Here is a 10,853-nt window from a genome sequence, read left to right as displayed (position 1 = left end):
CAAGACTATACCATAGTTGATTATACATATAAGACATCAGGAACCCCAGAATTCACATTAAATAACTGCCTGGAGGAAATTACAGAAAGGGTAGTACTTTCTTCCAGAACAACCAAGCGGTATTTTAAAGAACTGACTTTTAGCAGGGCCTGTTGCACAAAACAAGACTACCCAATAAGTTTTGCAGGTTTTAAACATAGGCTTTTGTGAGAAGTTAATGTCTCCCTTCTGAATAATAGCAGCTTCTGTGAATAGATAAGTTGTGCATCAAGGAAGACGTCGTTTTCTTTGATGTAAAAGAACAACAAAATTTATGAAAGTTGTACAATAGCATACAAGAGAACACATCAGCGTAGTTAAACCAGTTTTACAGGATGGTATTTCTTGCATCTAAGTCAATTTGCACTCTACTGTGCCAAGGTACACTGATTAAAAATGAATGATTTTAAGAGTTATGTAAGATATTTTCTTGCATATTTTCAATTACAAGTTGTGGATCATCCCACAATTATACTTTCTAACCCATTGCCTCATCTGGACACTGAGAACAATCAGTATAGCTGACTTAAATAATCTAGCTCTATATTTATTTAGAAGTTACCACTTAAAAACCTGTACGAAATTAAAACAAATTACATTTTTTTTGACATCCAGTATTATTTTTCTTGATTTATGCTTGGCTGTCTCTTAACACTTTTAAGGCCAGCTTGACTTTCCCATAACTCTGTTTTATGTTTACTAGATCGCTGATAACTGACAAAACCTGATTAAGAAATGTTATCAGGATGACAAAATGGGCCTTGTCTTATATGCAAATACTGTCAGCAAAACTGCCCAACAGATAAAAACAAATAGCAATCCATTTATTTCCAGATTTTGTTCATCCAAATAACATTCATGTTTAGGTGTATAAGATTTTTGTTGCTTATTGACAACATAAACATTTTATACTGTGGCCCAAAATAGCACATTATGCTATTTTTCCACATGGTAGAAAACAATGTGAAAACATTAAACCACACACATAATAGTGTTACATAAAAACAACTATTTAGTATGCTTCCTATGTAATTATATGAAAATATGTCTTGAATGTATGTACTTTGCATTGAAATGTAGTTGGCATTATATGCAGTATATACTATATGGAAGTTTTTCACGTAAGTGAAATGAATAGGATCAAATAGTATTGATCTTTCATTGGCATGTCAAGGTTTTAATTAGTGCAACATAACACTAGCAAAAACTATTTCAAACTTGTTAAAATTTATTTTCCAAAAGAAATGGGGAGCTTTTCCAACAATACTAGTTTGGATTTCAAATTTAAAGTAATAGGAGGCAGTGCAGTAAAATTCAATCCAATTCCACTGGTGCCAGGAATATGCGCAAGGACTTTGTGAGTTGTCTTGTAATGTGACAGTTGAGTTGAATTCATCTCCATAAGTACATGTGTATATGAGAACATAAGTGGGTCGCCCGGTTTGAGGTCTTCCCTTTTGTCATATCTGTAAGAGAATGAACAGTGTAAGGTAAAGTAAGGACTTGAACCATACTTCATTCAAGAGACTTATGTTGTGGCCAAGCAAGATAAAGGATCATTGTGAAAACAATATAGGAAACAACCATGAAGCAGGGAATAATTACACAGAGCAGGGAGGATTCTTAAAAGGACATTTGGTAACTGGATGGTAGATTACTTTGTTAAAGAACCTGATTTTTTAATATAGGATCACGTCAACCATGGCAGAAAACAGAAGGGAAGGCAGTACGTACAGTATGAAAGCTGTACTTACAGTAGTTCCATCGCTGTTGGAACACAAGTTGTAAAATGTTATACAGAACAGAATGGGCACAGAAATAGTTGGTTTAAGAATTTGACAGTTCAGAATCATTTATTAGCCACAAAAAAGCAACAATACTATAGGTAATGGAATGCTATAGAAAAAAGTAAAACAGGTCTGTAGAATGGTACAGAGCTATCTCCAATTGTAGCTATGGGGAAGACTAGTAATGGCCGGAGGAAATTTAGATAAAAAAAGTGTGTCTCTTGTGTTACCTTCTAAGTTCTCTGTTATTTGAAACAAGTTCCGAACTCCTACAGGCAATACAGCCATTGAATAGATTTTGGGAGTTTTTGTCCAGCAAATTATTTAGATCAGGGATGGCTACTTACAAGCTGCCTCCAACCACTTCCTAGGGCCTATTCCTTTGTGACCTTCAGATTGCCAACAAATATTGACTGATAAATGTGGGTCTCGGCAACAGTAGGCTAAGGAAAGTGATTGAAAATTCAACTTCTCAGTACAATGCAACTCCCTAATTTAGACAAATCTCCTTTTATGAGCAAAAGCTCCAATAAGTGTTTATCTCAACAGAATAAAGGTTGGAAGGGGCCTTGGAGGTCTTCTAGTCCAACCTCATGATCAAGCAGGACACCCTATACCATTCTAGGTAAGTGGCTATCCAATCTTTTCTTAAAAGCCTCCAGTGATGGAGCACCCATAACTTCTGAAGGTAAGCCATTCCACTGGTTAATTGTTCTTAGTGTGAGGAAATTTTTCCTTGTTTCTAGGTTGCTTTTTTCCTTAATTGGTTTCCATTCATTGTTTCTTGTCTTGCCTTCTGGTACTTTAGAAAATAAAAGTTGATGTCCTTTTCCTTGTGGCAGCTTTTCAAATATTGGGACACTGCTATCATGTTACCCCTATAACTTATTTTCACTAGACATATTTAATTCCTGTAACTGTTCATGTTTTAGCCTCCAGTCCCCTAACCATGTTGTTGCTTTTTTCTGCACCCTTTCCAGAGTTTCAAGATCTTTTTTATAATATGGTGACCAACACTTGATGTAGTATTCCAAGTATAGTCTCAGGCTTTATAAAATGGAACTAATACTTCACGTGACCTTGATTCTATCCCTGTGTTAAGGCAACCTAGAATGTCATTTGCTTTAGAATATAATTTATATCTTACTTTATATGATATAGTATATAATCTAAATATATTATACTTTATGTATTTATACATGATATTATACTTTATGTAATATAGTTTATAATATAATTTATATCTTACTTTGTAAGTAAATGATATAATCCAATGGACTTAGTTCTCTATGAACACATAAAATAAAAGTAAGCAATTTGTGAATTGTACTCAACTTAGAAAGCACATCACTGGCGTTTGGCATCAACTGCCCAGAGCTGATGAATTTGGCAAAAAGGAAATATGGAATGAGCCCATGCACTTGGGTTTTGAGTGGTGTCTAAACATTTAAATATCTATTAGTCACCACTACCATTTGTTTCCATAAGAATTTTGCAAGCCAACTGATTCTTCAATCAATTCTGGTATAAATTTCCAGAATGAATCTCACATTTTCATTCTAACAAAGCTCCTGTTACAGGCCTTCAGTGCCTGTCTGTCTTTCGGCTTCACTGGCAAGATAATTTGAGTGGGAGGAAAATTATTCCGTCTTCATGCACTGACTATCTCAGCATCCTTCAACAGTGAAGAGGATGGAAGAGAATAGTACTTGTGGAAAGAGGACAGAGACTGGAGGAGCTAATAGGAGAGCCTGACTGGCTGGCTCCAGTTAATCATACCAATTAATGCCTTCAGTCTTGCTTGGTATTTGTGTTCTGCTCCCATCCATCTTTCCCTTTTAATATTTATGAGCTCAAGAACTACCAGATTGCCAAATTCTTGTCTGCCAACTTCCAGTCTCACTGAAGAACATATGCAATGAAAATAACATGGCATCTCCAAGTCCCTGGAGCATGCATATAAATGGCATACAATTTGTACACTGCATTAAACTAGAGAACACATGCTGTATCTCATTTCCCCTGTTCCATTCACAGCTCAGCTTTGGTGGATGACTCCCTGTGATTAGGCAAACATGGATGAGCATCATTCCTCATTAACACTAACTAAAATCTGCACTCAACTAATAAACCAGGGGTTCCCCGTGAACCAGAAGTGATCGACATTCCATCTTCAAAAGTCATACTTCCTACTAAAAAGAACTATACATTTACATAAATTAGAGTAGATAAAGGTGTGGTGCAAAAGCATCTACAAACCAACAAATGGCCATGCTTTAACATTCTGAGTACTATTAATCAGACATGGTGACTATCCTGTGTTTTTGTATTACAATTAACAACAGAGAAGTGGTGCATTTCAATTAACCTGATGTAATTATTAAGGTAAGAACTTAGTATATGCATTCACATTAACTAGCCGGAGTGGTTTAACATGTTGTGCAAATGTGGCCTTAAGAGTATAGTTTAAAGAGGCTCTTTTCCATCTAGAAAAAAATTCCTCCTCTAGAATTTCATATTAGTAACCAGGTTGATATGTCAGCTTTACCTTTTAATTGAAACAAGAACTTTGTGCTAACTGCTGGATGAAACTAAACAACTGGCCAATGCTTCAGGCAGTGCTTCCCTTTGACTAAGCTGTTATTAGAATACAGATTCTCTTAAATATTATTCTAACATTCCTGACCTGAATAAATCCTTTCATCCCAAATCAAAGCTTATAATGCTAAGAACATCAATCTTGGCCAGACTCAATTTTTATGTCAAGCCTACTGCAGACCATCTTCAAAGCAAGGCAATAAAATGTCTGTAATTTTCTTAAGGCTTTGTTGTGCAAGAGAATTAAAGATCAGAAGGTTCCAATGAATTTATTTTGATCATCAAGTCTTAAATGAACATGCATAAAAGAATGGTTCTCCCTCAAATCAGGCATGGAGTGTAGCCTACCTGGAAGGAGGACATGGCACCATTTCCCCAAAAAATCTTGCCAAGAAACAGCAAGGATTGCTGTTTCCAGGAGTCAACACTGACTCGAAGGCACCAAAAGAACAAAACAAAAATCCTCTCTTAACAACAAAACTTTATCTTGACCTACAAAATACATGCATTTCAATCAAACTTTCAGCCAAGAAATTGAATTGAGACTGTTATAAACACCTTAGTGTTTGATCCACAACAAAAACTAAATCATACTGCCCTAGTGGTTCTCCCAGATTCTCTCAACAATGGGATTATTCTGCACTGTCTTTGCAGTGGTTCTAGTCCTTTCTGCAGAAAGAGACTAGGGTCTCAAAGAGTGTTATCTGTTATGGTCTTCAATAGCTACATAAAATGATTAGAAAAGGTCATTTGGAGCTTTGGTGTAGGGTTCCAGGGATATGTTGATGATATTGTTTCTACTACTACTTATCAACCAACTCTTGTTACCTAAGTTAATTAACAGACTGAAACGACCAAAATTGAAATTAAATCCAGGTAAAGCAAAGATGTGATTGGTTAAATGTAAACTGAATGGCTGAGATTCAAACCCTTTGCGGATGAGGCTACATTTCCCCTATAGATCAAGTAATGCCAACTGGAATTGCAGGTGTTACATCTACTGAGAAAATTTACACAAGTACGGTTCATGACCCAGCTCTGATCCTTCCCCAAATGAGTCAAATTTGGGCATCCTAAGTTCTATGAAATAACTTGCATAAATTAGCATGGAAAATCATCCAGAAACTTAGTAATAACTAATGGGAAATGTTGCCAGAAGGCTGCAAACCTGTGCAAATTATGGAGGTCATGTGGTAGTAGTTGTTGCTGTTAGTTGCAAAATCATGACCAACCCATCGCGGCCCCATGGACAACGTTCCTCCAGGCCTTCCTGCCCTCTACTATCCCCCAGACTCCATTTAAGCTCATGCCAACTGCTTCAGTGACTCCATCCAGGCACCTCATTCTGTCATCCCTTCTTTTGCCCTCAATCTTTCCCAGCATTAGGCTCTTTTCCAGTGAGTCCTTCCTTCTCATTAGGTGGCCAAAGTACTTGAGTTTAATCTTCAGGCTCTGGGTTGATCTCCTGTAGGACTGACCAGTTTGACTGCCTTGCAGTCCAATGGACTCACAGGAGTCTTCTCCAGCACCATAGTTCAAAGACCTCCATTCTTTGGCGCTCAGCCTTTCTTATGGTTCAACTTTCACAGCCATACATTGCAACTGGGAAAACCATAGCCTTGACTATACACACTTTTATTGGCAGGGTGATGTCTCTGCTTTTTAGTATGCTGTCTAGATTTGCCATAGCTTTCCTCCTCAGCAGCAACCGCCTTTTAATTTCTTGGCTGCAGTCCCCATCTGCAATGATCTTGGAGCCCAGGAAAATAAAATCTGTCACTACCTCTATTTCTTCCCCATCTATTTGCCAGGAATTGAGAGGGTTGTATGCTATGGTCTTAGTTTTCTTAATGTTGAGTTTCAACCCAACTTTTGCACTCTCCTTCACCTGCGTCAAGAGGTGAAGTTCCTCTTCACTTTCTGCCATTAGAATGGTATCATCGGCATATCTGAGGTTGATATTTCTCCCAGCAATCTTGGTCATGTAGTACCCAGGCCAAAATATGGCCTATTACTTATAAGGCAAATATTGTTGGTATTAACATTGAGAAGCAGGACCAGTCATTAGAATCTATATGGAAAACCCTTATGAAAATGCCCTTGCTGTCATAACTGGCATGTAAGAAAAGGCCTTATAAACTCCTTTCAAGCTCCCTCTGGAGTTGCATTTAATCACCATGATTTCACTGTACAGAAAGGCAATAAAGGTGTATCTTTTTATCCGGGATTTTATCTTTTAATTAGTTTAGTATTTGTTTTAATATTTTAAACCTTTTTAGCTATCCCAAATGCTTGCCTAAACAGAAAGAGAAGCTATAAAACAAGTAAGTGGATTTGCATATATTTAATTGATGATTGAGATTTTTGAATGAGTTAGTACAACCTGATTTTGAAATATGCAACATCTTTACCCGGATTTCTATTAATGTGATTTGGCAACAACTAGGGTTAACCAAGTTTTTTAACCTTTGCGCACAGAAGTATCTCAGATTTATATTAATTGAAAAATATCTTCCTTTGTTGTTTGCAAAAATCTAATAAACAATTTTAAACATCTGCTTACAAACTCCAAAATAAGTTTGATTTTATAGACAAAATGTAAAGAAACCATAAAAAAACTTGTTTTTAATTGTTAGTTTGCCAGAAGGTAGCTTGAACTTAGGTACATATGTTGTATAAAAGCAGGAGCTCCTTATTTGAAACTAAATAACCAAAACACACAAAAAGTAATTTCTGACACACCTCTCAAATTAAAGGGGATCTGTTTAAATAGAAATACCTTTGGTCTAATGAACACTCTGGAATACAGAAAGCAAATGTCCTTATCCAGGACAAGAGGCTATATTGGGACCTTTGGTCCCAAACGCCTCAGACCACAAACAATTTGGGTGCCAACCGAAAAATCTGCTAAATGTTTCACTCAGGTCACGAACACATCCTCGGGTGCTGAATAAACACAGCCACAGCGTGCCATTTTTTTTGTGTGTGTGCATGCGCAGTCAGTCTTGCTTCTGGTAATGACCAAATCGGGTGCTGATTTTATGGGTTTTTTCCCTATAGGAACGGATTACGGTCGGCACCCGAGGTCCCACTGTTATCAGGCCAAGCATCAGGCTAGGCAGAATTTTGATGCCTGGTGGCCATATTTAATATTTTGGAATGGCAGAGCTGGACAGTGATGAAAAAAATGGAGCTTTTCCCTATACTACCGTTGCAGTACATTGGTTGTGGTTTCCCACCTCCAAATGGTCAGAGTAATAGTGAAGTAATAGAGGGCTATGGAGACAAACAAAACCTAAGTTTGGAGGCCACTCATTACACACTCCTGCCTCATGGAAGCTGATGAGATTTAAAAAGTAGCCATTCCCAACCTTGCTAGGAAATCAGAGGTGGATGATCTGTGACCTTTCAAAGATGTTGCTGAAAATGGATGCCCACCATCTTCCAGTACTGGTTATGCTCACCAGGATTGCTGGGAGTTGTACAGCAATGTTTAGAAAGTCACCCGTTCTTTTACTCTGATCTATATAATAGGGCAGTGATGGCAAACCTTTTTGTTGTCACGTGCCGAAAGTGTGTGCACGCCACGACAGCACATGTGCGTGTCTGCCCCCATAATGCAATGCATGTGCAACACCTCCCTGCAGCCTCTGCGCATGCGCGAGTGACCCACCCACGCTCTTCCCCCACGCGTAGGCCTCCCTGCAGCCTCCTGGGACCAAAAACAGGCCGTGGGGGGAGCGGACACCTTCTGTGCTGTCCCCACCCCCGCACATGTGCGCACTATCTCACCCCCACGCTTGTGTGCACGTCTCCCGCTTCCCCCCCCCCGTGCATGTGTGCCATAGAACCAAAAACCAGCTGGCCGATGGGAGGCGCACATGCATGTGCAGTGGAGCTGAGCTGAGCCAACAGCTCGCATGTCCGCAGAGAGGGCTCTGCATGCCACCTGTGCCATAGATTCCCCATCACAGTAATGGGGTCTCAGTTTTAGGTTATCTGCATGTTGGTTCCTATTTTATACTTGGCATCTCACCTTTCGGCAAAGAGAAGAACTACTAGGAGACAAAGAATAGACAACCTGACCCTTCCTTGTGTCTTGCTGATGAATTCCTATACAACATTCTGACTAAGAATTTGAAGATTAGCCCTGAATAGACAAAAATAAATATAAGAGTATGAGATTATCACGATGATAATCTCATTCATATATCAGAGGTGTCCAATCTTGACAACTTTTAAGACTTGTGGACTTCAATGCCCAGAATTCCCCCATGACTGGCTGGGAAATTCTGGGAGTTGAAATCCACAATTCTTAAAAGTTGCCAAGGTTGGATACCTCTGATATAACCAACTTCAAAAAATAATCTTTCTTACACACACAAACACAATAGACTTACTTCCAATCCAAATTGGCTTCTAAAAATCGAGACACACCAGTCTGTGCTGCAGCCCCATCAATGTGGACAGAAACATCTGCAGAAAAACAAAATGAACAAAAAAAAAAAAAAACCCAAAACACATATAAGTGAAAGCAAGGAAAGATTCCAGTTTAATGGGCAAGCTTGTGGATTTGTATTTATTTTATTCTTTGAAAAAATCCTAAATTCCAAAAAAAACTGGAGTAGAAAATGCTATTTAAATGGCTATTGTACTGGAGATGCTAGGTGTGGAATATATATACTTAAAATTAATGAATAAGGTGTTCAACCTAGAATTTAGTCCATTTAAAAAAAAATTAATTAAAGGAGCAGCTCATGTGAGCGGGGGGGGGGGGGAGAAGCGAAGCACCAACATTTAGTGACTTATTTACTCACAGAAGTGCCTTTGGGCCTCAACACAATGAAAACAGCACTTTCTATGGAAGTTATCTCCTGTTCATGCGTTCGCTGCTTGGATATCTGGAAAGAGGCACTGAAACAGCCATACTGAGCATTCAAAATACCCCTCAATGTATTGCCTGAGAAGACTCTTTGGTGAACTCACCACATGCTTGTTACTGTATATTTCCAGAACCCTTGCAAACCCCTTCCTATATAGCTTTGTAAAGACTCTGCTAAGAATGACAAAACTATCCATCACTTGATTGCCAACTGTGAGAATACTAGGATCAAATACAGGTAGTCCTCGACCTACGACCACAATTGAGCCCAACATTTCTGTTGTTAAGTGAGATGTTTGTTTAGCGGGTTTTGCCCCATTTTACAACCTTTCTTGCCTCTGTTGTTAAGCGAATCACTGCAGTTAATAAGTTAGTAACCTGGTTGTTAAGTGAACCTGGCTTCCCCATAGTCTTTGCTCATCAGAAGGTTGCAAAAGATGATCACATGATCTTGGGACACAACAATGGTCATAAATATGAACTAAAATTGCCAAGCATCTGAACTTTGGTCACATGATCATGGGGATGCTGCAAAGGTCATAAGTATGGAAAAGGGTCATAATTTTCAGTGCCGTTTTGTAACTTTGAATGCTCACTAAATGAACTGTTGTAAGTCGAAGACTATCTGTAATTAGGACTGGGGTCATCCAATGAAAGTGGCTGGAAGACTTAGAACAGGTACAGGAAAGCACTTCTTGCACAGAATGAAATAAATCCTGGCATTTGTTATGCCAAGACACAACGATGGCCCCGCATTTGGATGGCTTTAAAAGCAGGACAAGTCTACTAAGGGATAATTACTTAGCATCATTCTGGGTTGGGGGTGGGTGGGGGGAGAATACCACTTCCAGAGAAACAGTAGAAGGATAGGGGTAGCTCTCTTATTTCCTGCTTATGAGTCCCCACTATAATATAAATAACCATATTTTTCAGAAAATAAGACACACCTTTTTGCCTCAAAAAAGAGGCTGAAAATCTGGGTGCGTCTTATACACTGAATACAGCATTTCTTGCCTCCCGAAACCCCGCCTCCTTCACCAAAATGGCTGTGCAATGCCTTTAGGAGGTTTCCAGAGTGCTCCTGGGGGTTGGGGAGGACAGAAATGAGCGAAAAATGGGCCGTTTTTTGCTCATTTTGCGGGCTCCCACCCCCTAGGAGCACTCTACACGCCTCCTAAAGGCTATTCATGCCCTTTTTGGGGGGAAAAGCAGGCCCATTTTCGTGAAAAACAAACCGTTTTGGGAGGTCTGCAGAGTGCAAAAACTTTTTTTCATTTGCCTCTTCAAAATCTTGGTGCGTCTTATACTCCGAAAAATACGGTATATGGCAATGTCTATCTGAATGTAAGAAAATATATGGCATTGCTATATAATTCATAGTATAGTGCACGAGTGACCACACTCTTCTTGACATCAGCTAACAATCTCCATTGTCAGTACTGTTACCGTTGTTAAAGCAGCTAATTTGATACTATGTACCAACATCATGCCCTCTTTATGCCACTTAACATATGTAAAGCACTACAGCTTTAGGGACCGTGCTGGTT

General features: G+C 38.8%; 1 protein-coding gene across 1 annotated transcript in view; it reads right to left on the bottom strand.

Annotated features, from left to right (window-relative positions):
• Positions 1–294: 294 nt before the first annotated feature.
• ALG12 (ALG12 alpha-1,6-mannosyltransferase) overlaps positions 295–10,853 on the bottom strand; it is a 28,338-nt gene continuing 17,779 nt past the window's right edge. The window contains exons 9-10 of the mRNA XM_087722156.1: positions 8,825–8,900; positions 295–1,505 (exon numbers count right to left, since the gene is read on the bottom strand). Of these exons, the coding sequence (XP_087578282.1) occupies positions 1,268–1,505; positions 8,825–8,900 (314 nt within the window). The 3' untranslated portion in view covers positions 295–1,267. The remainder of the gene's footprint in view (positions 1,506–8,824; positions 8,901–10,853) is intronic.

This window comes from Thamnophis sirtalis, unplaced genomic scaffold (assembly GCF_051295495.1).
Source record: "Thamnophis sirtalis isolate CommonGarterSnake01/CBP01778 unplaced genomic scaffold, rThaSir2_p1.2 scaffold_9, whole genome shotgun sequence".
NCBI classification, from domain to species: Eukaryota; Metazoa; Chordata; class Lepidosauria; order Squamata; family Natricidae; genus Thamnophis; species Thamnophis sirtalis.
Note: the sequence above shows the minus strand (reverse complement) of the source record. Positions and strands in the feature narration are given on the sequence as shown.